We start from the raw sequence: 26,517 nt of genomic DNA, 5'->3' as shown, positions 1-26,517 counted from the left end.
TGACAGAGCGAGACTCCATCTCAAAAACAAACAAACAAACAAAAAACACACACGAAAACAAAAAACAACCCACAGAGATTAGCAGGGCAGCAGCCCTTAATAGCAGTGCCCAGGACAGATATAATTCCTTGTTATAAACAGGTTTCTTGTCATCCATCTCATCCCTTACCATCTTAAATTAAGGTCCCCTTAGCTTGACATTCTAGGGTCATGTTATCAGGTTAACATAAGAGAGAAAACAGACTGGGTTAAGGGACTGGTAAGTGCATACACCAGGGATTGATGAGGATAAGGAGATCGACATATATGGCATCTACCAGCTTTTCTTTTTTTTTTTTTTCTCTTTGAGACAGAGTCTTGCTCTGTCGCCCAGGCTGGAGTGCAGTGGTACGATCTTGGCTAACTGCAACCTCTGCCTCCCAGGTTCAAGCGATTCTCTGGCCTCAGTTCAAGTAGCTGGGATTACAGGTGTGTGCCACCATGCCCAGCTAATTTTTGTATTTTCTGGTAGAGACAGGGTTTCACCATATTGGCCAGGATGGTCTCAAACTCCTGACCTTAAGTGATCTGCCCACTTCAGCCTGCCAAAGTGCTGGGATTACAAGTGTGAACACAGGGCCTGGCCCCAGTTTAGTTCTCCTTGGAAGCAAGAAAACAAACAAACAAAACCAACCAAGGCAATAAATTCATAAGAGCAACAATTTTGACTCAAGCCTTAGGGAAGAGCCATGTGTTCGTTCCCTTATACTGCTGTAAATGAGGAGAGAGGGCACTTAGAGAACCTTCTGTTGGCCGGGCACGGTGGCTCACGCCTGTAATCCCAGCTACTCAGGGGGCTGAGGCAGGAGAATCGCTTGAACCCGGGAGGCAGAGGTTGCAGTGAGCCAAGATGGTGCCATTGCACTCCAGCCTGGGCGACAGAGTGAGACTCCGTCTCAAAAAAAAAAAAAAAGGAACCTTCTGTTCTTAGCATTACTAGTGCCCTTCTATCACAGCTATTTTTGTTTCAAGGCAGTTCTGCATGTCTAGACCAGGTGCAAAACGGAGTGTGAGGGAAGTAGGAGTGGGTAGGAAGCAAGAAATATGGGTGCAGAGTCCTTCACCTTTCCTTGGGATACTAAAATCCCCACTCATCTAGGCACACTTCCTCAAACCACACTTCTGAATATTAGGTTTCCACTCTCCGTCTTTCAAGTTCCAACTTAACTGGCTAAGAGTCCAGCTGTTTTCCTTTAGCCTCTTAAGTTCATCACTCTCTTTCCTCTTCCTTACGGGAAAGGATCTCTTGATTCAGACCCCACAGTAATCTAGTCTCAGGAATAGTGAGCAACAACAATGGTGCAGTGAGGGCTCTCAGGGGATTGCAGCTAGCCCAGATTAAGAAATAAAGATGAAGTCTGGCTGGGTAAGGCATGCCACAGCAACGACTATTCACCCATATCCCGATGCTGGCTTTGCCCAAAGAGCCCCGGGGCCCCTCAGCCCAGCCCGTCTCCTACGCAGCCAACTTGCCGCCTCAGTCCTTAAATTCCAGGCACAGCCCTGGAGCTTGGGATTCTCATCTCAGTCCTCACTGTCTCATCCCCGTTCCCGGCTCCCGCCTCCGCCGCCCACAGCCCCCACACCTGCCCCCGCCCTGACTCCTGCTCCAGCGCCCGGCTGCCGGTGCTGCAGCCGCTGCCATGGTGATGGGCCTCGCGAGAACTGCTGCTAGCTACCGCGCAGCTCTCGCGCGATCGGGGAGGTGGGAAGTATCCCGGGCTGGGGGTGGGGGTACGCCGCACAGCTCCAGTCGCCGTCGCGGCTTCCGGTGCTAGGTGGAGGGAAGGAAGGAGGGAGCAGGGGAGTGGGCCAGGGCAGCAGCCGGGCTGAAGTCGGCTTGGGGAGCCAGAGGGAGCGGAGCGGAACCTGCAGGGCGGAGGCGGCGGCCGCAGCGGCGCAGCTGATAGCAGGAACAGGTGAGAGGCTGGGAAGGGAAGGCGGGTCCCGGTAGAGAAGAGGCTCGGTCAGGGTGAGGGCTGAGGAGATAGAGCGCCTCCCGGGCCCCGCCCGGCACTGCTTGGCGTGGGGCGGTGGGATCCTTCCCACCCGAGAGCTCAGAGAGGGGGCGTCGGGCCAGCTTCACGCCTGCCCCCGCATTTGAAGGACGCAGAGCTGGGGTGGGGGTGGGGGGCGCACACGAATTTGTTCTCCGCCTCGCTCAAGGGGGCGACCTGGGCTGCAGTTAGGTTGTCGCCTGCAGGAGGTGGGCTGTTGAGGGGGAGGAAAACCGTCCGAGGAGAGGCGATGCGGGGGCGGTGATGGCTGTTTGTATCTTTTCTGTTAAAGGGCTAGGGAATGCTGCTTTCTTCTACTCCCTCTCCCTCCCCCACCTTAGCAATAGGAGACCGGAGAGAAGCCTTGCTGTGGTTACACCCCCTCCCCCATCATAGGGCAGGGGTGCGTAGGGGGGTTGGGGGTTAGCCAACAGGGCAGGCTGCTGGGGCACCACATGGGCGCTAGCTATTCTGGTAGAGGTTGCGCTTTCGAGTCTAGGGAACCGCAGGTTGGGAAGAGGGCAGCAGGTGGGGAGAGGGTGGAGAGGAGGCAGGAGAAGGGGGAGGGGGATCTGATCTTCCTGGGAGAAGAGAGGTGGGGCCTTCCTCCCCAGGCGGAGCGGGGGCGGTCTCACAGGAGGAGGGAGCATCTTGTCACTGGCCCTCAGTTTGTGTCTTCCAATCCGCTTTCTTTCTTTAGGAAGTACCAGGATTCCCGGAACAGAAAATGGAGCCATTGCTTACGCGAATCGTTTGAGGGGAGGGGCGGGAGTTGGGGAGGTGGAGTTCCCTGTTAAAACGGGCCACTTGATTAGCAAAGTGGTAGCTGTTATTTTTGGGGAATTCCCGCCTTGATTGCATTAAGGCGGGTCTCGGTCTTTCCAGGCCAGGAGGAATGTGGTGGTGGAGGTGGAGGATTGTGGTATGTAGTCAGGAGTGAGAAGAAATAGTAAGGCCATCCCGGTGAGGGAGAAATGTAACCTAAACCTGTCTCTGCTGTTGTTGGATTGGGTCACCCCTGGTCTATGGCATGAAAGTTTTATTGGGAGGAGATCTGCTGCAAGAGTCTGATTGCTTGGGTCAGTGCAACAGGACAGAATCTAGTCGCTGCATACCTCCTTCCCTGTCCTCAATCAGGTAGGTAGTAACAGTCTTTGCTGCCATTTTGTCTTGGGCTTGTTGGGGTAGGTGTCTCCACTTGCCATGACTTGGGACATGGGACAGTGTTATGGGACAGTGGATTATCATAGCCCATTGGACTTGAGTTTGAAAAACATGTCTGTAAAAGTTCATTCTAAGAAAGAAACTAATCCATTAAGGTTCAGCTTTTCACAGAATGAGTGATTGACCTTGGATTCAGCCAGGAAGGGCTCCCACGTATCACATATTCACATGCGTCCTGTTTCCCAGGATAGAATTATTACCTTGCACAGTTAGAATTTTTATAGTTGTCTATCTTGCTTTTCCAAAGAGACTAGACGCTTTTTGACTGCAGGAACTGGATTTTATCTCCTCTTCCACAATGCCCATGCAAACAATAGGTACCCATGATGAATTTAGAATGTAAATGGATAGAACTCAATAAGCTTTCTAACTGTAGTTTAAGGAAAGGGCAAGAGATGGCTTGGCTGTCAGCAAAAGTGCCTGGAGATAGCTTAGCAAGGGTACAAAGACCCTTAGCCTTTGTAATTAAGAAGTTTTGGTGTCTCTGCCTTCCTAAGAGGCACAGAATAGGCATAGATAATGGAAACTTAAGACCCAAAAAGAAAAATATTACTAGAACACAGAGTCATTATCTGCAGTCCCAGATTTCCTGCTTCCCCATTGTGGGCAAAGGGGTCTCTCCATCAGACCTAAGTCTTTCAAAGTGTTATATATGAATTGGGATCCTGGAGAGTTTGGAGGAGGGACCAATATATGTATATGTGTGGTGTCAGGCACAGAATTGGTACCAGTGAATGGTAGCTGCTATTATTATACTGAATGCAAGTATAAAGGAGAGCAGACTGGAAAGAGTGGAAGTGAGTGAAATACTAAGTGCACAAAGAGTCATATTGTAGTGTGTGTTCATCCACCCTACTCTTTTACACTAGAGTCATAATAAGAGGAAGTGGACTCAGGATAGAGGGTGGGATTTATTGGTTAGAAGGAAGAACTTCTTTAAAACCAGGTTGGTTAAAGCTGAGTATGTAACCGAAAGAAATAGTAGAATCTGCTTCCCTGTATACCTTTATTTTTATCCACCCAGGCTGGAGGGCAATGGTGTGATCATAACTCACTGCAGCCTCAAGCTGGGCTCAAGCCATCCTGTACTTCAGCTTCCTAAGTAGCTGGGACCACATGCGTGTGCCACCATGCCCAGCGAATTTTTTTTTACTTTTTGTAGAGATCTCACTGTGTTGCTAGGGCTGGTCTCAAACTCCTGGCTCCAATATATCCTCCCACCTTGGCCTCCCAAAGTGCTGAGATTACAGGCATGAACCACCATGTCTGAACTCTCCTCACCATTTTTGTTGAGGTAAATTTAGAGGCGGAATGGTATAGTAATTAAGAGTGGCTCTTGGAATCAGACAAAATTAGATTCAAATCCTGCTAATTACCAGTTGCATGTTTCTTGTAAAATTGCTTGTCCTCTCTATTTTCTTCATCTGTAAAGAAGGTAATGATATATGGTTTTCAAGAGAATTATTATTTTTTTGGTTGTCAGTAGAATTAAATGAGATAAATGTAAAGCACCTGGTATTGTACAAAGCATATAGTAAGTACCAAATAACTGTTAGCTGCTATTAATAATCCATTATCATAGTACTAATAATATGAACACTCAGGGCTGCCTTAGAGGAAAAGAGGTTTACAGAAGAACAACTTGCTGCCTGAGGTGCTTGTGTAGAGGGATGATTGTTACCATGAGTTTCTATGCTGGTCGTAGGCTTATGAGCAGCAAAATCTTTTTTCAGCTTCAGCATCAGCATTGCAGAGACAGCTCCTGCTGCCTGAGTGGGAGGTGAAGCTGGAGCAAGGTGGGTGGCACTGAACCATCTATTTGGATGTAGGGTGAAGACATGGGGGCACAAGAATAGTATTCATATTAGAAAAGTCAGTGTGACTCTGAGATAATGGTTCACTCTTCCAGAAAAGAGCACCCTGATGACCTAGGTCAGGGATTTAGATTCCTAGGTCCCCTTATTTTAGGTCTCAGTCAGTATTCGGGGATCTTCATTTAGTCCACTCTTTTCATTTAGTCCAATCTTAATAAAAAATATCTGCTTTTGAGTATCTGTTTCAGAATATCATGGCCTAGAAATTGTGATATCTGTATAATTATCTGTCTACCGTACCTTCTTCACTCCAACATCTGTTGCAAATATAGATAGAGTGCTAATAAAACTATTTGATAATGAAAAGACATGGGGAGCGTTTGGAAAGAGTCCCACAGATGTTTGAAGGCTTCATACTATAGTCTGGTAAAGAACTGACTAAAGTAGAGATTTCATGAATGTGTTAGAGCTTTACCATGGACTTATACAAAGGATCTGCCACACCATGTGGACCAGAAAGGAAATGGCTCAGAATGTTAGAGATCCACCATTATTACCATATTCCTGAAGAAAGTTGAGATGACTGGGTGTGGCAGGTCTCTTAGTACCTTTTAGTTCTCCCATTACTGCTGAAAGCCTGGCATAATCCTTCCTTTATTAGCTTATGCACAGGAGTGTCAAGCATGAATGTTTAAACTTCAGCATGAGCTTAAGATGTAGGAGAGCATTTGCTCTTTGTTGCAATGGTTTATGTCCTTTTTTTTTTTAAAAAAAAGCAGTCAAACCTTGACTTGAATTCTAATACATAAAATGGACAAAAGTGGAGTTACTCTCTACTGGTGGTGGAAAATGGGGGTGGGGTATAATTACAGCCCCTCGCATGATCTCTCCCCTTTTCAAGCAGAACCCGTGGGCTCTGAGGACATGGAAACCGTTTCTTCAGTTTGTCACATACAGGGAAAAGGATCAGAGACCACCTGTAGAATATGGTCTTCCTCAACCCCACAAGTGTTTTGCCACCCTCAGTAGAACCGTTCTCAACACGCATGTCAGTCACTAGCTATAGGTCAGTCATTGGTGCTGGATGCTGGAGACGTGAAATATGAATAAAGCATAGTCTGTGCTGGCAAAGAGCTCACAGTCTAGTGAGGTACTTTCCAGCCTTTTTCCCATCATGGTATACACAAAAAATGGTAATAGTAAGACTTGAAATCTGAGATGGCTGGCCAAAGGGCTGTAGCCACCCCAAGCCCTGCCCAGCCATCCAGTGGCTGATAGGATCAGTATCTCCAGCTGACCTGTAATGCACTAGAGGCACATTGGGCAGTTCCAGCTCTGGAAAGCAAAACAGGCAAACGTGAATACTGCAGCAAGTCCTAGAGTAGAAGTGTGTTTGGGATGCCGAGGGATCGCAGGTAACTCTTATTCCCCAAGTAGGCAGTTCTCTGTTCCTCTGTGTCCTTAGGCTGCTCTGTATAATGGTTGGCCTTGTCCACATCATGTCTTCCTGTTTAAGTAGTTTACTGTCAGCTCCATCTTGACTTGCACAGTGGGACCAGATTAGGGGCAGAAGATTATTAGGAGTCTAGGCTATTGATGGACTTTCAGTGATTTTGTAATTAGGAATTTATAGTGTTCTGGATATCCAAGACTGTAGAGGTGGGCATTGGATTGGTACAGCCATAGAATATCAGGAGCTGTAGTTAGTGGTTGTAAGCTGGTCAGATTCTAAGAACAAGGCAAGCTGAAATTTTTGGGCAGAGGGCAGTACCACAGAATGTTCCAAAGAAACAAATGAGTCTAGTTTTTATCTTGTCACTGTTTTATCTGGCTAGGATTCTAAAACAGACCTTGTCATCTGTTCTGACTCACTTGCTGAGGGTTGTCCATGGTAAAAGCCAGACCCTTCCCAGGCGTTTTGGGTCTCCATCAGACAGGGTGGTTCGGGATCCTTCTTCACTTCACAGCTGTGGCGTCCTTCAGGTTTGTGTGTTCTGGAGTCTTTTCCAGGATTGTTCTTTGCCTAGATGGGAAGCTGGCATAACAGTTCTGGCCTGAGCCTAAACACCACTAATTGAGCTAATAGGAACTTATTTAGTTAGATATGTTTTAGTTTATACCAAAACTCTAGCTTTGGATCCTCCCTCTTTTCTTTTGTATATTCTATCCCCATTGGTGTCTGTGATGTCTTGCTCTCTTGATTTCCCTTCTGCCCCTCTGGTTGCTTCTTATTCTTTCCTGGCTTGCTTTTCTGCCCACTATTTTATTTATTTATTTATTTATTTAAATTATTTTTTTTTGAGACGGAGTTTCGCTCTTGTTGCCCAGGCTGGAGTGCAATGGCGTGATCTTGGCTCACAGCAACCTCCACCTTGCAGGTTCAAATCATTCTCCTGCCTCAGCTTATGGAGTAGCTGGGATTACAGGCATGCGTGACCACGCCTGGCTAATTTAGTGCTTTTAGTAGAGACAGGGTTTCTCCGTGTTGGTTAGGCTGGTCTCGAACTCCCGACCTCAGGTGACCCGCCCACCTTGGCCTTCCAAAGTGCTGGGATTACAGGCATGAGTCACCGCGCCAGGCCTATTTATTTTTTATTTATTTGTGTTTTTTTTTTTTTTGAGATGGAGTTGCGTTCTTGTCACCCAGGCTGGAGTGCAATGGTGCAGTCTCAGCTCGCTGCAACCTTTGTCCACCACCTGGCTTCAAGCAATCCTCCAGTCTTGCCTCCTGAGTAGCCAGGATTACAGGAATGCCCCACCATGCCCAGCTAATTTTGTATTTTTAGTAGAGATGGGGGGGGGGGGTCTCACCATGTTGGCCAGGCTGGTCTTGAACTCCTGACCTCAGGTGACCCACCCACCTTGGCCTCCCTAAGTGCTGGGATTATAGCTGTGAGCCACTGCGCCTGGCTCCCACTACTTTAAATATTGATATGTCAGGCAGGTTTCTGCCTTTGCCCTTTTCTTCTATCCCACTGTGTATACTATCCCTAGATATATCAGTTAGGATGTATTAGTTGCAAAAATAGAAAACACACGTGTCTAAAAGGCTGAGAGGATTTATTAAATCATATAGCAAGACATCTAGTAGAAAGGCAGACATAGGCTGGGTGTAGTGGCTCACGCCTGTAATCCCAGCACTTTGAGAGGCTGAGGCAGGTGGATCACTTGAGGTTAGGAGTTCGAGACCAGCCTGACCAACATGGTGAGACCCTGTCTCTACTAAATACAAAAAATTAGCCGGGCGTGGTGGCAGGCGCCTGTAATCCCCCAGCTACTTGGGAGGCTGAGGCAGGAGAATCGCTTGAACCCAGGAGGTGGAGGTTGCAGTGAGCTGAGATTGCGCCATTGCACTCTTGCCTGGGCAACAAGAGCAAAAACTCTGTCTCAAAAAAAAAAAAAAAGGCAGACACAGAAGAACACATATTGTACAATTCTACTTCTATGAAGTACCTAGAGTAACAAATTCATAGAGACAGGAGAATGGTGGTTGCCAGGGGCTGGAGGGACAGGGGGATTGGGGATCCTCTGTTTAACAGGTACAGTTTCAGTTTGGGAAGATTAAAAAGTTCAGGTGATGAATAGTTGTGATAGTTACACTACAGTGTGAATGTACTTAATGCTACTGAATTGTATACTTAAAAAAATGGTTAGAATGGTAAGTTTTGTGTATATTTTACTATGATTTGAAAAAAAAGAAGCCAGTCAGGTACAGTGGCTCATGCCTGTAATTCCAGAACTTTGGGAGGCCGAGGTGGGTGGATCACTTGAGCCCAGGAGTTCGAGACTAGCCTGGGCAACGTGACGAAACTTCAGTTAAACAAAAATTAGCCAGGTGTGGTGGTGCACGCCTGTAGTCCTAGCTACTCCAGAGGCTGAAGTGGGAGGATTGCTCGAGCCTGGGAGGTGGAGGCTGCAGTGAGCCACGATCACGCCACTGCACTCCAGCTTGGGTGACAGAGCAAGACCCATCTCAGAAAACGAAAGAAGCCAGGCATGGTGGTGCATGACTATAGTCCCAGTTACTCAGGATTGCGTGAGCCCAAGAATTTGAGGCTGTAGCGCACCATGAGGGCACCTGTGAATAGCCATTGTACTTCATCCTGGGCAACATAGTGGGACCCCATCTCTAAAAAAGAAAAAGTTTAATTTACCAGCTTCATACTGTAATTAAGGACCCAACTGAATTTTTCCCATTTTTCTGCTCTGACATCCTGGAGTTTTTAATGTCTGTCTCCCTCTCTTTATGGTCTCCAGATTATTCTAGCTTCTCATCCTTCTACATCATCAACATCCAAAGGCTGGACAAGAGAACATTGCCATAGGTCCTTTTCTAAGATTGAGGGGCCAGGCACAGTGGCTCATGCCTGTAATCTCAGTACTTTGGGAGGCTGAGGTGGGAGGATTGCTTGAGGTCAGGAGTTCGAGACCAGCCTGGGTAACATAGCGAGATCTTGTCTCTACAGAAAAACTTTAAAAATTAGCCAGGCATGGTGATACACACCTGTAGTTCTAGCTACTTGGGAGGTTGAGGTGGGAGGATCTCTTGAGCCCAGGAGATGGAGGCTGCAGTGAGCCACGATCATGCCACTATACTCTAGTCTGAGTGGTAGAGTGAGACTCTTGTTTCTAAAAACAACAGTCATAATAAAAACAAACATGTTCGGGCCAGGTGCGGTGGCTCATGACTGTAATCCCAGCACTTTGGGAGGCCGAGGCGGGTGGATCACGAGGTCAAGAGATCGAGACCATCCTGGCCGACATGGTGAAACCCCATCTCTACTAAAAATACAAAAAATTAGCTGGGCGTAGTGACGGGTGCCTGTAGTCCCAGCTACTCAGGAGGCTGAGGCAGGAGAATGGCGTGAACCCGGGAGGCAGAGCTTACAGTGAGCCGAGATGGCGCCACTGCACTCCAGCCCGGGCGACAGAGGGAGACTCCGTCTCAAACAACAACAACAAACAAACAAACAACCATACATGTTCACCCTCAGATCTGTTCCTCTTGTATTTTCTTTCTGAAGAAATGCCACCCAGTCCCTAGGCCAGAAACCTGGGAATCATCTTTGATTATTCTACTCTTCTGCCTACATTTAAGCACTCATTAAATCCTGTGGATTCTACCATTTTGATGTTTCAAATCTGTCCTCTCCTCTCTAGCTCCACCTCTAGTTGAGAACTTGTGATTTCTCACCTGTATTACTATACCTCCTAAGCAGTCTCTGTGCCTCCAGTCTTTCCCCTTTCTAATTTACTCCTGAAACTTCTGCCAGAATGGTCTTTCTAAAGCACATACCTGATCACGTTACTCAGCATGGCCTTTAAAGCCCTTCATGATCCAGTCCCTGCTTATCTCTCCAGCACCATCCCTCATCATTTTCTTTCTTTTTTTTTTGAGACCGAGTCTCACTCTGTCACGTAAGCTAGAGTGCAGTGATGTGATCTTGGCTCACTGCAACCCCTGCTTCCTGGGTTCAAGCAATTCTCCTGCCTCAGCACCCTGAGTAGCTGGGATTACAGGCCCACACCATCATACCTGGCTAATTTTTCTATTTTTAGTAGAGACGGGGTTTTACCATGTTGGCCAGGCTGATCTTGATCTTCTGACCTCATGATCCGCCCACCTCGGCCTCCCAAAGTGCTGGGATTACAGGCGTGAGCCACCACACCTTGCCCGTAATCTTCACTTTAGGAGGCTGAGACTGGAGGATCGTTTGAAGTCAGAAGTTCGAGACCAGCCTGGTCAACAAAGTGAGACTCTATCTCTACCAAAAATAAAAATAAAAATAAAAAAAAAGTTAGCTGCGTCACGATGATTTGGGCCCGTAGATCTTAGCTACTGGGGAAGCTGAGGCAGTAGGATTGCTTGAGCCCAGGATTTGGATGCTGCAGTGAGCCTGGGTGACAGAGTGAGACCTCATCTCTTTAAAAAAAAAAAAAAAAGATTATATAAATTTTTTTAAAGTGCTATCTGAAACTTAGGTCTTTTTTTCTTTTTCTTTTTTTGAGACATATTCTCTCACTCTGTCACCTGGGCTGGAGTGCAGTGGCGTGATCATGGCTCACTGTGATTCTCTTGTCTCAGCCTCCTGAGTAGTTGGGACTACAGGCGCACACCACCACACCCAGCTTTTTTTTTTTTTTGGTAGCGATGGGCTTTTGCCATGTTGCCCAGGCTGGCCTTGAACTCCTGGGCTCAGGCAATCTTCTTGCATCAGCCTCCCAAAGTGCTGGGATTACAGGTGTGTCCTGCTGTGCCTGGCTCAGTCTTTATGCCTTTGCACACACTTCCCCTGCCCAACTCCCTCTTTATTGTCTGATTACTTCCTCTTCTTCCTTTAGGAGCCAGCTCAGGTATGACCTGAGAATTATGTTTCGGAATCACCCTTTACCCTTCAGTGTTGATTTACTGCTCCAGCTTTCTGGAGCACATAATACTATGTGCTTTACTCTTACTCTCACACTGTTTTGTAGTCCTGTCTTTACTAGTCTTTTCCATTAAAGACTGAGTTTCATGAAGGCAGAAACTGTCTCCCTCTCTGTATCCCTAGTTCAGTATGCCCAATAAATGTTTGATGAATGAGGCCGGGCACGGTGGCCCACGCCTGTAATCCCAGCACTTTGGGAGGCAGAGGCGGGCAGATCACAAGGTCAGGAGATCAAGACCATCCTGGCTAACACGGTGAAATCCTGTCTCTACTAAAAATGCAAAAAATTAGGCAGGTATGGTAGCATGCGCCTGTATTCCCAGCTACTCGGGAGGCTGAGGCAGGAGAATGGCTTGAACCTGGGAGGCAGAGGTTGCAGTGAGCCGAGATTGCGCCACTGCACCCCAGCCCGGACGACAGAGCGAGACTGTCTCAAAAAAAAAAAAAAAAAAGTTTGATGAATGGATGAAAACTGGTATCAGAAGCTATTTCTTAACTTTGGGAAATCTTTAAGTCTAGTAGAAATAGTTAAGATATAACTAGGAGTTCTTGTGTTCTGATTTCAGTGCTCTTGAGACAAAAACTTGGAGTTTACACAGGTCACAAGCCAGCTGCACCAAGAAAACTCAGTACAGGCATACTCTGCTTTTGTTTTCTTAAATTGTATTGGTCTATTTGGTTAGCTGTGCTAAAAATAGCATCTCTTCGTGATATTTCAACTTGAAAATTATCTAAGAACAAAGCTGTTTTTACTGCACTCTACCTGGCAGCAGAGGGTTTGGGAGACCCTGGTCTTCCTTCCCCTGGACGCTGAAGAGGAGGAGGTAGTGCCAGATCAGGAGTCCCCTCAGAGGTGTCTCATAGCACGTTCTTGGATCATTCACTGGAATCAGGTAGAGGGAGTATGTGTGGCCGACTGGGATGTGTGACTCTCAAAAGCACCTGGAGATTGAGGCAGGCACATTCCTGCAACATATGTAAGGAAAGATGGCTGAGTAGCCAGTTACAGCAACAGCCTGCTTCTCCTGGGGGATGAGGTGGGAGCAGTGAGTTGTCCTCAAGTGAGGATATCGTTAGATGAGGCTTAAATCAACTGATGTGCTTAACTGAATTCCTACAGTGTCCCACACAGATTGTACTAGAGCACATATTTGGGTTCCTATTGTTATTTTTACCAGTGATAATAAAGTTTCTGACTGTAAAACAGAACCTGGAGATATCTTCTTTTTAACAGAGATGTTAGTATATTCCATTTTTCATCTTGAGCCACTCACTTTCAGTCTTAACTGCTGAGTCTTGGTATCCAGCAGCCAATGGAACCCTGGCATTTTGCCCTGTCAACACAAGAGTACCATCTGTGGTGAAAGAGAGTAACTATAGGCTATATAATACGTGGAGAAACAATTCACGGTTTGTTTGCTTTGCCATTCTGCTTCCTAGTGCTTTTCTAGGAACGTATTGTGAAAGTGAGAGAGAATGGGCTGTATAGCCAAAGATTTGTATTCATGGCACAAAGCTGAAAGCTGCTCCCATCTTGGTGGTAGGGCAGCATGCTCTCTGGTATTAGCAAGGGACAGGGAAAACCAAGACAAGAAAGCCAGCATCCCCTTTGAAATGCTCATTTAAGTTAAGCTCCAGATTATACTTAAAGAAAAGTCATGGCCAGACGTGGTGGGTCATGCCTGTAATCCCAGCACTTTAGGAGGCCGAGGCAGGTGGATTGCTTGAGGCCAGGAGTTTGAGACCAGCCTGGCCAACATGGCAAAACCCCGTCTCTACTAAAAATATAAAAATTAGCAAGGCGTGGTGGCACATGCCTGTAATCCCAGCTACTCGGGAGGCTGAGACACAAGAATCGCTTGAACTTGGGAGGCAGAAGTTGCAGTGAGCAACCTCTGCCTCTGCACTTCAGCCTGGGTGACAGAGTGAGACTCTGTCTCAAAAAAAAAAAAAAAAAAAAAGAGGAGGAGTCATAACATCCATTAGTTTCAAGGCCCTAGGCTGTGCCAAGGAGACACATGATAGCTACTGGATATTTATTTTTTGAGACGGAGTCTCACTGTTGCACAGGCTGGAGTGCAGTGGCGTGATCTTGGCTCACTGCAACCTCTGCTTCCTGGGTTCAAGCGATTCTCCTGCCTGAGCCTCTGGAGTAGCTGGGACTACAAGCATGTACCACCACGCCCAGCTAATTTTTTTTTTTTGAGACAGAGTCTTGCTGTTGTCTGTCCGGGCTGGAGTGTGATGGCGCCCGCCACCACACCTGGCTAATTTTTTTGTGTTTTTAGCAGAGACAGGATTTCACTGTATTAGCCAGGATGCTCTCGATCTCCTGACCTCGTGATCCGCCCGCCTCGGCCTCGGCTGGAGTGCCAACGGCGTGATCTCAGCTCACTGTAACCTCTGCCTCCTGGATTCAAGCGGTTCTCCTGCCTCGGCTTCCTGAGTACAGGCGCGCACTACCATGCCCAGCTAATTTTTATATTTTTAATAGAGATGGGGCTTCACCATGTTGGCCAGGCTGTTGTCAAACTCCCAACCTCAGGTGATACGCCCACCTCAGCCTCCCAAAGTGCTGGGATTACAGGCATGAGCCACCATGCCCGGCCAGCTATTTAGATATTTTATCAGTTATTCATCAGTCCCACTGTATATTAAATGGCAAGAGAGAATCCCACCAATTCTAGTCTTCTAGTCCTTTTATGTTGTTCCCAAACCAGTCCTGGGTCAAATATGTGTGGAAAATGGCTGAGAATGAACAGGATAGCTAAGCAACTTTCTGTGCATTACATAGAGATACCAAATCCTACTGGACAGAAGAAATAATATAAGGACATCCTCAGATGAGGCTTAAATCAGCCAGTGTGCTTAATTGAACTCCCACAGTCGACTTGGCACTAGAGGGAGGACAGATTCAAAATAAGTAGACATAGTCTTTGCACATAGGGAATACACAGTTTAACGGGGGAGACAGTAAATACACAGACTTATAAAAGAAGAAAAGCTCCACAAGGTAGTAAGTGCCACATTGAGTGGTTAAGGTCATTCAAAGTAAGGCCTTGATGTGGCATGCCAGGAAATAATAGGTGTAACACTGGGATCAGCTTTTGAACCAGGACTTCAGCATGACAGCCGAGCAAAGAAGCAAATCAAAGGACAGTGTACCTGTGTTCTGGGGCAAGGCATATTGGCTACTTATATGTTTTTCAGCCACCACTATACTCACAGTTGGTAAGCATTTAATCAGCAATAGTTTCAGTCATAAAGGACAGCAAGATAAATGTGTGGCATAAATTTAATTCAGAATCTGGGCCAAAGCCTGATACCAAACCTTTAAAGCAAAGTGTCATCTGGAGCTGAAGGAAAAGGCTGCCTGAGCAAGAGGCAGAATAAAGGCTAGAAGACTAGGAAGACTTGGGAAAGGTTTAAATTTCATGAGGTGTTAGTAGTATGACCAAAAATCACTACTACAAATTGCCAAGGTTGGTGAGAGCTGTTCTTAGCTGGGTAGGTCGGTTAGGGGTCCTCAGGAGTCTGTCCACCTGGGTGGGTTGAGGCAGGAAGAGTAGGGAGGAAGTCTAGCGGGTGGCTTGGCTGAAGTTGAACCCTAAGGTTGAGCTAGCCCTTCTTCCTGGTGTGTGAACCCTCTAGGTCAGGGGTAGGGCTCATCTGGGGAACCTACTGAGAGTGCCACGCCTGGCTCATTAGTGGCTGTCTGGGGAGGCCTTTTGAAGATGAAACACTTCATAAGCACTCATTGTTTCTGTTTTTTCGGACAAACTAGTACTTTGGTCTTCAGGGACTGTTGATCTGGCTCAGTTGCACTAGACTGGAATTTGCTGCAAACTGAGAAGGCTGGTGGGGGAAATGTCAGAAGTTTTTGTAAAAACAACCAAACTCCCACCAAACCCCCATGCTTTAGCTTGTAAATAGGATTCCTCCCCGTCCACCTCTCACATTCTTGGGTTTGGGTGCACTTTGTCTTGACCTGTCCCTTTGGCTGCTGAGTTTGGGGTGTGTGTATGTCTCTGGTTCCCAGACTCTAGAGAATGCCAGCAGCTGGCCTATGGTGATTGCTGAATAAGCTGCCGGCTGACACATGCCTCCTGCAGGCACAGAGAACTGGCTTGTATGGATGATTCTGAATCCTCATTTTATTATTGTTTCAAAGATGCATTTCTGTGGCTATCCTGTGCCATAGAGAAGAGAGGGAAGAAGAAAGGGAATGAATGAATGAATCTGATTCTGTCTGTTGGGGCAATGGCTGGGGTGAGCAGATAGACATTTTATACCTTCATAATGATTCTTTTGGTCCTGTTCATCCTTTCAGCAGGTATTTGTTGTTGTTGTTGTTATTATTATTATTATTATTTTGAGATGGATTCTCGCCCTGTCACCCAGGCTGGAGTGCAGTGGCGTGATCTCGGCTCACTGCAACCTCCACCTCCCAGGTTCAAGCGATTCTCCTGCCTCAACGTTCGAGTAGCTGGGACTACAGGAGTGTGCCACCATGCCCGGGTAGTTTTTGTATTTTTAGTAGAGATGGGGTTTTACCATGTTGGCCAGGCTGTTCTCAAACTCCTGACCTCAGGTGATCCACCCGCCTGGGCCTCCCAGAGTGCTGGGATTACAGGCGTGAGCCACTGCGCTCGGCCTCAGCAGGTATTTGTTACGTGCCTACCATATACCAGGCATAGCATCCAGTCTGAGTGAGCTTTCAGTAAAGTCAGTAGAGACCCTGGGGATTAGTTCAGTTTTTCAAGTACTGTGTGCTAGGCACTATTCTTGATACTGGAGACAGAGCAGTGAACAAAACACATAAGGAGCTGATATCTTAGGCAGAATAAAACAATCAGCAAGAAATAAATATATAATGTATCAGATGGTGATAAATGTTACGAAGAAAAGTAAAGTGGGATAAATGGGGTAGGGAGTGGTGTGTGTCTGTGTGTGTGTGTTATACATGTGGTTGTGGGAGGCCTCTTTGGTAGGTGACATTGAAACAGACAACTAACTGAAGGGGGTGAAGGAGTAATCTATGATGGTTATCTGGGAGAGAAGCATTCCAGGCAGAAGTGATAGCAAATATGAAAGCTTTGGGCCAGGCATGGTGGCTCATGCTTGTAATCCCAGTGCCCTGGGAGGCTAAGGCAGGAGGATTGCTTGAACCCAGGAGTTTGAGACCAGCCTGGGCAACATGGTAAGACCCCGCCTCTTTAAAAAAAAAAAAAAAAAAAAGCTTTGAGGCAGGAAAGGAAAGTGTTGGGGAATTGGAGTGGAGTAAGCAAAGAGAGAGTAGTAGATCTCATGAGAGAAGTAGGGGAGTGTAGGTCATGTAGGACCTTGTAAGCCATGGTTTGGGCCTTGGGTTTTACTGAAAAGGAGCTATGAAGCCACGAGAGGGTTTTGAACAGAGGACTCATATGACCTGAGTTTGGTTTTAAAACCACCCTAGATGCTATATGGAGAATAGGCCGAAAGGCTTAGGGAAGAAGCAGAGAACCAATGAGATGACTGCCCCATTGCAGCGACCATGTGGGACAGCTCCCTCCTTGGATGGGCCACAGTAAGCTAAGGATGCACCTAGCTGAGGAGTAAAGGGGTAGCCCCGCCATACCCCACCTCTCTACTCCCAGTGCACTGTTGTTTGAACAGGGCACAACATTAGCAGCTGGCATTCCACAGAGTGTAAAGGATCAGCCTCTTTTAAGAGTGCAGCTTTGTTATTCCTCATTTATTTTGGGGTGGAAGAAAGATGGACTTGCAAAAATATAGGAAGGGAAGAGGCAGAGTCTCTTGATTAGAGGAGAGAGCATAAACCTTGGGAAACTGGCAAGCCTGAACCTTGTCAGGAGTCACAGAGAGCCACTCCTCATTCCACTCCCTCCTCTCCCACCCTTGCCAGAAGTCTCAGGGTAAGTAAGGTTAGGGGAGGGAGGGGCATTAATGATCTTGCAATGCCTTGGGGTATAGGGTAGAATGTTAGAACTGAAAGGACTTCAAAAATCATCTAGTTCAATCCCCCTTCCATTTACAGGTGCAGATATGGAAAAGTGAAGTAACTTGCCCAGAGTCACATGGTTAGATTACTGGTAGAGCAGGGATCCTTAGTGTTTACTGCTTTGTCTCTGTTCCCAAAGACTCAGTATGTATCTCAGTGGGCCTTGGTATTTATAGTCCCTTCAGGCTCTCGGTTTGTCATGAATGAACTCTAGCCATGACCTTGGGAAATTCTATTTACTTGGAAGTCCTGACAAGCAAATGATGGTACGATTTTACATTTCCTTTGTCTAGGATCAAGTCTTCCATACCAGGGACCAGGCCAAAACCAGACTGCCACTGCCCCTACTTGGGCCCCACTGTCCCCAGAAAGCAGCTGCTGTGATCATGGGCAATATCTTTGGAAACCTTCTCAAGAGCCTGATTGGGAAGAAGGAGATGCGCATCCTGATGGTGGGCCTGGATGCTGCAGGGAAGACCACCATCCTATACAAGCTGAAACTGGGGGAGATCGTCACGACCATCCCTACCATTGGTAAGAGCACAGCTTGGATGTGGGCTTTCATGCCGGCACCTGAGGCAGGGCAGGGACCTATTCGTGGTTCCCCAACCTGGCCTCTTCTTCCCAGGCAAGTCCATACAATTTGTGGGGTTCAGAAAAGAGGGCGGTGTTGTTTAGCTTACTACCAGGTGCTGAGGCTGCTGTTTGCCCACCTAACCTGGCTCTCCCTGATGCGGGAACTTCCATGGCCTGGCACTCAACAGTTGCCCTCAGGCACGGAGTTGGTTTGTTCTCTGTGTTGTTTGGAAAGCAGGTAAAAGGCTTTGATGTTCCTGCCAAAGGCTTGGAATTACTTGGGTTTAGATCTTTGGTGGCCAATCTTGGTTACAGTTTGCTGAAGGGAGGGAGAACATTCGCCATGTAGATGGGGTCTCCAGTCAGCATTGTCAGCTGGCTCTGCCTTTGGGGCTCCAGGATGCCAGCTTACTTCCCTTTCTTCACTCTGCCTCTCAGGCCCCACATCTTAGTTGAGGCCGACTCTGGTGGCCAAAGTACCAGAGTAAGGCTGAGTCATTTTGTAGGAGGGAGCACCAAAGACTGAGTGTAAAAGTCAGGAAAGTTGGCCCAGGCAACTGTGAACCTCTCAACCAACCTTACTCACCCTCTTCGATGATGACTTCTCTTAGGTTTTCATTTTGGCCTTCAGGCTGCTAGGTTAACGATTATCAGGACTGAGGAAGCCTTAGCTTTTGTTCCATTGTTGGTGTCATGGCCACCACTGGGGGAAAGCAGAACCAAACTCATTGTGGTGGTGTTTGCGGGGCTAGTGTTTGAGGCCAAGTGGCCATTGCCTGTTTTTTTTCCAAAGGGTTCAATGTGGAGACAGTGGAATATAAGAACATCAGCTTCACAGTGTGGGATGTGGGTGGCCAGGACAAGATTCGACCCCTCTGGAGACACTACTTCCAGAACACCCAAGGTATGTCCAGGCCTAGCATGGGTTGGTTGGGTATGAGCAGAGAGTGTGGCTGTCTTTCTTGTTTATGGGTGGCCATAACAGCAGGCTGTTACCCTGCTGCAGCTCCTGGGGGCAGAAGAAAGGGAGGAAAGGGAGCAAATATTTGGAGGGTGTCAGGCAGGTGTGGTCTTTTGGTTGGGGGGCGGGGGTTACCTGTCATCTTAGTGCAGCCCATGCTCTGCCTTCCTAGGATTGATATTTGTGGTCGACAGCAATGATCGGGAGCGAGTAAATGAGGCCCGGGAAGAGCTGATGAGAATGCTGGCGGAGGACGAGCTCCGGGATGCTGTACTCCTTGTCTTTGCAAACAAACAGGTGAGACTTCTTCTCACCCCTGAATTTGGGAGACAGCAAACTGGCTGTGGAAATTGTTGGCTCTTGGGCCTGTTATATGGTGAACCCTTTTAGTATGCTCTCAATGTTAGAAGTGTGGGAAACTGAGCACTTGGCTTCTTTATGTCCCTCTTCTTGTGCCCCACCCCAAGCTTTATTTAGCAACATTTCAGTCCTCAGGAATTGTCTCAAATCTTTCTTTCATCTTGCCTGTTATCTACTTTAGGAGAATTGGCCTCACTCCTGCTGTCAGACAGACCTGATTCTTTGGTCAGTCTGGGAATCACGTCTCTTGCTTCCCCACCAGCCTCGTATTTGGTTTCCAATTCTTCAGTACAGTGACCTCTAGTGCTTTGGATCTTGAGTTCTAGGTGACTAAATCCAAAGTAGCTCCTTAGGATCTTGTTCTGGGTTTCCTAAAATAAAGGAGGAGGGGAAGGTGCTGGTACACATTTCTTTGGTAGATGGGTGTTCTAGAAGCCTTTAAAAAATCCTGAGGCTTCTTTTTATGTGTCTCCCACGTGCTCCAGGATCTGCCTAATGCTATGAACGCTGCTGAGATCACAGACAAGCTGGGCCTGCATTCCCTTCGTCACCGTAACTGGTACATTCAGGCCACCTGTGCCACCAGCGGGGACGGGCTGTACGAAGGCCTGGACTGGCTGGCCAATCAGCTCAAAAACAAGAAGTGAGAGCCAGACAGCCCTAACCAAGCGCCCCACCCACCCCTGACATACCTACTGTCACCCTGCCCCAGTCCTACCCCTTCCTCTCCATTGCAAGTGTGGCCAGGGCCCTGGGTATCATGTCCGCATGCCCAGCAAGAGCCTTGCCTCCCCTGCCTCCCCTCCTTTTTCCTGTCCACCTATATGACCAATCCCTAATTGCTGTCCTGATGATGAGTCATTCCAATTTACTGGATTTAAAACAAAAACAAAGTTGTTACGGTTTCATGGGGTGGCCCCTCTCTTTCTCACCCTCTGGGTTTCGGGAGGTCGAGTGGGGTATTCTCTTTGTTTGGCAGTGGTTGCTGTCCTCTTGGCATCTGAGTCCTTTCTCTGTCCCCACAAGCCCTTCTACTCCCTGTTTGCCTTTCCTTCGCCACCCTCTCCCTGTTCTACATGGAAATTGCACGGGCCTCTCTGTGTTTGCGTGCATGTGTGCGCCTGTATATACATGTATAGAGAGATATATTTGTGGGGGCCGGGGGGAGCGGGGAGGGGGTGGAGTGAAGCTCAGGGCTTGCAGCCAGGACACTGCCCACTGGAGCCTGTCATCTGCCCATTCCGTGTTGGTGAGATTAAGGGAAGAAGGTAGGAGGGCATTAGTCAAGCCGGACTGCCCCAGTCTTTGACTGGTTACCCTCCTCTCTGCAGGTAGGTTTTTCTGGATGATAGGACAGATGATGGATTCTCCACCACCATTTTCCTTGTACTCTTCTCTCCACCCTTCTTAGGGCTGGAGGGTGGCATTTATCTCTAGATGACTGTTCCCAAGGAGATGCCACTCTGCTCTGCCTTACTGTTGGGAAGGAGAGAGGAACCCACTCACTCTTATCAGCTTAGAGTGTTCAACTGATCCTCCCCCCACCATCTTCAGATCTGTTCCTCTGGAGCTTGACTGGGGGGTGGGGATGGCAAGTCCGTGGTGTGTGTTAGGGACCCAGGGCATTGGGGGAAGGGAGGCGAAGGCCTCAGGTTTTCCATCTTCATTCTCTTTTGTTATTAGGAAAAGGTGAGGCATGGACCAATCCCATTCCTGCCTTCCAGTGCCCCACCACTCTTCTGATCTTGGGGGTTGGATGTTTCATCTGTCCTTGGTCAGAATTTTCTCACCCTAGTACTCCTACTGGCCTGACCAGGGCTGACTGGGTGTTCTAATGAGGAGCTTGGAAGTGGGGTGACATAGCTGACCTTAGTATCAACCCCCCTCTTCTCCAACTCTTGTTTTCTAGTCCAGGATATGCTAAAGGACGAAGATTTTCTATTGTTTCCAGGTCCTCAGACCATCCTTGCTGTCCCTTCACCCTCCATGCCCCTGTCCTCCTCACCCACTTCTCATAAATGGATCTGGGGGTTAGAGTGGAGGAAATAAAATCCTGAAGTGGTTGTCAGTGCTTGTGGGATGCAGTGGTCTTCAGGGTTCTCCCCACATTATTATGTAGTTGTTCAGAAGCTGTTGCTACTGCGTCTCTCTGTCTGCAGGGGGCACTTGTCCCTGAGGTCCTGGCCTGGGTCCTGACTTCTGTAGTTTCTGTGAAGACGTGGCTGTCCTGTGGGCTCCTGTGTGTGCTGGCTGCGCCCTGAGCTCCGAGACAGCTGCCCATAACCTGCTAAGGTCAGGGCCAGGGCCCCCCACAGCATGGCTGAGGGACCCCTTCCCAGTAGGGCTGTCCCCAGCCCCACTCCATGGGGCCAGGTTTCCTGGCCACTTTTGTTGATAGCAGGTGGATCAATATTAGTAACCCCATCCAAGATTGAACTGTGAAAGAGAGGTTCCAGGGGTATCTCCCTCAGTGCCAGTTACTTAGTGATGTGTTACCCGGGATGCAGCAGGTGTGTACAGGTATCTTGCTCTCTAGGCCTGTGTGTGTGTGTGTGTGTGTGTGTATGTGTGTGGGTGTGGGTGTGGGTGTGTTTGTGTGTGGTGGTTGTGGGGGGGGTTGTTGGAGGTTCTATTTCATTTAAAAATGTATTCATTTCCCTGGCCCCACAGATGCTTCCCTCCATACTTTTTATTTGTTCTGTTTCCTCAGATTTATTTTGTCCTGCCCCATTGCCTCTCCTTCCTTGAACTCTTGTTTTCAATCTCAACTCATTCACTGCTGTTGCTCATTTGCCCTTTTCCATGTATTTTTTCCTACTTAGGATTTTCCACTCTGTCTTTGTGGTTCATGAGGACTTTGCCTCTTCTCCTGCCTCATTCCCTGACTTTCTGTAGTTAGATGCCAGTCCTAAATAGGTTTTCCTCACTTCAGGCCTCACCCCTCACCCTGTTTTTTTGGGGGTTCCAGGGACCAATCTGGGGCTGAAAATGTTAGGAGGTTGCCTTGGTGCTGCCCCAGATCTGTCCAGCAGGGGGCAGTAAGTGATCTTGGTAGTATCCCTGGCTGCTAAGCCCTTGGCAGGGGTGGTCCTTTCTACATTCCCATTCACTTAACAGCTCTTTTGGGATTGGGTGTTTCATTCCATTTTTGCCCACTCCCTCTCCTCTCCTCTGGTAGGTTTAATTTTATGCTTTCCCTGATTCCAGCTTTCTGCTTCCTGAGGACTCCCCGCTCCCACCACCCCAAAGTTTGTCTGTGGTGTTATAGTGGTAACTGCAGTTCCTCCTCTGGAATGTAGACTGTATATGTTTAATAACTCACCTTCTCTATCCTTGCTCAAAATGTGGGATAACGCGATGACTGTGACCCTGGTTGGAAATTAAACTTGTTTTATGCAGCTTTGGAGCAGACCTTCATCTTTGCTGTGCAGCAGCCGTGGGACAGTAGTTTCATGGTGAGGGCAGTCCTGTTTCTGGTCCCTCTCTCCATAGTGCTCCTTCTTTCAGCAAAGGGGTAAAAGGCACACTTGATTGATAGAGAGTAAGGTTATGGAGGAACTTAGTCCCACTCCACACTGGTTATTTCTTCCCATCATACCCTGCAGGGGGGAGCCCAAATGAATTGGGCACCAGAGTGTGAGGGCTTTGTGACTTTCCTCCTGTAGTTCTAAAGGGTTTAAACCTGAAATCAGCCGTATTTCTCACCTGTTGGTAGACTGTATGGACTTCACTGGCTGAAGGGCCCTGAACTTGGAGGGCCTCATGTGCCTCTACTCTCAGATCTCCTCAGCCTTGCACATGAGGTGCTTCTAGTTTGAACAGAGACCCCCTCACTAATCTAGTTCTGGACTTTGGCAGTGAATAAACATGAAGGATAAACGTCTGGGCAGTGTAATGACCTTAATCCTTCTTACAACTGATGGCCCTGCATCAGCTCTACTTCAGGCATGTGGTTTTTCATTGTCAGGATGCCAAGCCTCATCCAGAGATCCTACAAATGTCTTGAGGAATAGACCTTTTCCATAAAGCCTCCATCCTCCCATCGCACTCCCATCACTATTCTGTTCCTCACCTGCTACCAGTGTCTGGCTCCAGGCAAAGAAAGGGATGGTGCTACCTTTAGGGTGGGTGAGGTCTGGGTGAGCCAGGCAAGCCTTCCCCAATCTTAATATTTTCTTAAGCTTTGAGGACAGAGGTCTTCCCAGCCTGCTGTTGTGGGAAAGGGATAGGATTTAGGCATATAATAAGTTTGAGAGCCCCAAGTACCAGTGTGAAGCATATAATTTGTATTCAGTTACTTCCCTGCTGCCTCCCCTGCCAATTTTCCTTTTCAGCACTTCTGTTATTAATAGGCCATCACCCTCAAGGACCAGTGCTTCCACCCATATATAACTCTCAAACACTCCAACCAGACATGTCTTATCAATCCTAGTGACTTTGAACATTACCCACCTACTCCTCAAGATCAGATGACACTTTCCTCCTTCCAGGCTTCTCCAAAGTTCTGCTTGGTGACAGGGTGCTGATAAGAGTATCTTTCCCAAGTATTTTCTTTCTTCTTCTTTTTTTTTTTTTTTTTTTTTGAGATGGAGTTTTGCTCTTGTTGCCCAGGCTGGAGGGCAATGGCACGATCTCGGCTCACCACAACCTCCGCCTCCTGGGTTGAAGCAATTCTCCTGCTTCAGCCTCCTGAGGAGCTGGGATTACCGGCATGCACCACCACACTCAGTTAATTTTGTATTTTTAGTAGAGATGGGTTCTCCATGTTAGTGAGACTGGTCTTGAACTCCCAACCTCAGGGGATCTGCCCACCTCAGCCTCCCAAAGTGCTAGGATTACAGGTGTGAGCCACCACGCCCGGCTAGGTGTTTTATTTCTATATTAGCAAATAGATATCTTTCAGAGCTACAACCTCTCATGATAATGGAGAGGACTTTAGCTGAATGGTGGGCCAGTGGGGGGGTCTTTGGACCCCTGAACAACTTGGGGAAGAGGATGACCTATTCCCATCTGTCCCTTAGTACTCAATTTAGAATGCCAGGAAGGAAGTAGAGGGGAGCCCTCTTGTGGCAGTTGCTGAAACCTTCCAGTTCTTTTGAGGGGACGGGATGAAGAGGAGACTGAACCTGGGAGGTAAATGCTTAGCACCCAGCTCTTAGGACAAACAGCAATCCCATCTTCCAGAACATGCATAGCATCAGTCATGGACTGGCAGAAGACTTGGACCCAGGGTCCACTTCAGGATAATCTGGGCAAGGGAGCTTCCCAAATGAGCCTGTAGAAAGCCAGTGGAAGGGCTTAGGTTGGCTAAGGTGGGATGGAGGGCAAAACCCTCCCCTTCATTGCAGAGTACAGGGGCAGTGGCAGAGAATGAATGTATGTGTGGGTTTCTCAGCCTTGAGGTATAAGGTCTGAAGGCTCTGGGGATTCACTGCATACACCACTTCCAGTTTAAGCGCCTAGGTTGGTTACAGCAGGAAGTTGACAAGTATGTATTTAGTATATTCAGTGTTTTTAGGCATCTGCTAAAAGTAGATCAAACCACTGAACTCAGGGAGGGGCCTGGGGATCCATTTCTGGGATGCTGTGGAATCCTTTTGGGATATCTGTAGTGTACCACGTTGGGTAGCGAGAGTTGGGGGACACCCCTTCCATTGCTGCTGCTTAGTGTAGAGAGTGGTGTCTTTGGGCAGCAGTAATATTATTAAGAAAAGCTTTTTTTTTTTTTTTTTTTTTTTTGAGACACAGTCTCTGTCATCCAGGCCGGAATGCAGTGGCGTGATCTCACCTAACTGTAACCTCTGTCTCCCAGGTTCAAGCGATTCTTGTGCCTCAGCCTTTTCCGAGTTGCTGGGATTATGAATGCACACCACAACTCCCTGCTAATTTTTTTTTTTTTTTTTTTTTGAGACGGAGTCTCACTTTTGCCCAAGCTGGAGTGCAGTGGCGTGATCTCAGCTCAGTGCAGCCTCTGCCTCTCAGGTTCAAGCAATTCTCCTGCCTCAGCCTCCGAGTAGCTGGGACTACAGGTATGCGCCACCATGCCCAGCTGATTTTTCTATTTTTAGTAGAGATGGGGTTTCACCATGTTGGCCAGGCTGGTCTTGAACTTGTGACCTCAAGTGATTCACCCACATTGGCCTCCCAAAGTGCTGGGATTACAGGTATGAGCCACCGTGCCTGGCAGAAAAACTTCTTTTCCAGTTCTGAAGAGTGTGAAGGTAGGAGAGCCAGAATTCAGTTCTCTCACTTTCCAACCCAGTAGCTGGAGAGAGAGTGTCATGCTGGTCACTGGGGAGTGATAGAATCCGGATGCCTGCCTTCCTCTTCAAGTTTTTCTTTCTGATTGGGTTTCCTGACCCTGATTGCTGGTATGGGTAAGAATGACTCTGAATTCCTGAGAAAAGGGAAGAGGGTTAGGACGGAGGAAATGGAATCATTTAGTCGGGTAAAGGGAGCAAAGCCACCGAAGGCAGTGGTTGGAGGTGTAGACATGAGGAAGTTGGGTTGGGACCATTCACCATCAAGACTTGAAGATGAGTGTCTGTCTGTGTGTGTCATGTTGGCTGTGAGTTGCAGAAGAGAGTATCTGGCCTCTAGTTGAGGAGCACTTCTGGCTTCTGAGCTGAACATGGTGGAGTAGAGAAAATACTCAATCCAAAACCCTGGCTATCTATGCAGAGGGCTAACCAGTTCTACCCATGTACCCTTCCTTCCCCCACCCTTCCTCACAAGCCAGGCATATTGAGAGCTGTCTGGCAGTCAATCCAGGTGAGGCAGCAGGTTTGAGAATGGGCTTGTCCGCCTGGCACCTGCTTCCTCCCACCTCCACCTTCACCCCTCCATCCCATACATCGTTCAGGGTCCTCCCAGCACAGAATTGAGTACAAGGACTTTTAAGGCTTGGAGGGCTTAGCTTGGGGCTCTAACCCACAGGAATTCTTTCTGAGTTCTGAATATAGTAATAAAGGGCACTCTTGGCTTTAGGTTATAGATAGGAGATGGGGAATCTGTTCTTGTCTTTGCCAAATCTTGCATTGATGGGATGATACCTCTTTGGTTAGAACAGCCATAGGGGAAGAGTGGAGGAAGTAAGTGCTTCGTTCTTGGATGAATA

At 47.8% G+C, this 26,517-nt stretch overlaps 1 protein-coding gene and 1 long non-coding RNA gene across 5 annotated transcripts in view; one reads left to right on the top strand and one right to left on the bottom strand.

Annotated features, from left to right (window-relative positions):
* Nucleotides 1-1,780: 1,780 nt before the first annotated feature.
* ARF3 (ADP ribosylation factor 3) lies at nucleotides 1,781-22,798 on the top strand (the record flags this gene model as incomplete). Its single annotated transcript, NM_001133245.1, is given in 5 exon segments — nucleotides 1,781-1,958; nucleotides 17,797-18,037; nucleotides 18,873-18,983; nucleotides 19,213-19,337; nucleotides 19,886-22,798. Coding segments are annotated over 4 exon segments (546 nt in total). The 3' UTR covers nucleotides 20,048-22,798.
* Nucleotides 6,515-26,517, bottom strand: part of LOC129049126 (uncharacterized) — a 27,517-nt gene continuing 7,514 nt past the window's right edge. The window contains exons 3-7 of one of the 4 annotated variants that reach the window (XR_008511945.2): nucleotides 23,473-23,609; nucleotides 22,723-22,900; nucleotides 19,615-19,771; nucleotides 12,266-12,468; nucleotides 6,515-7,109 (exon numbers count right to left, since the gene is read on the bottom strand). This is a non-coding gene — a long non-coding RNA (uncharacterized LOC129049126). Of the gene's footprint in view, nucleotides 7,110-12,265; nucleotides 12,469-18,665; nucleotides 19,772-22,722; nucleotides 22,901-23,472; nucleotides 23,610-26,517 lie in introns of all 4 variants that reach the window. The other 3 variants (XR_008511944.2, XR_008511943.2, XR_008511946.2) reach the window with 3 other exon arrangements.

This window comes from Pongo abelii, chromosome 10, assembly GCF_028885655.2.
Source record: "Pongo abelii isolate AG06213 chromosome 10, NHGRI_mPonAbe1-v2.0_pri, whole genome shotgun sequence".
Taxonomy (NCBI): domain Eukaryota; kingdom Metazoa; phylum Chordata; class Mammalia; order Primates; family Hominidae; genus Pongo; species Pongo abelii.
This window is presented reverse-complemented; position numbering and strand designations above follow the sequence as displayed.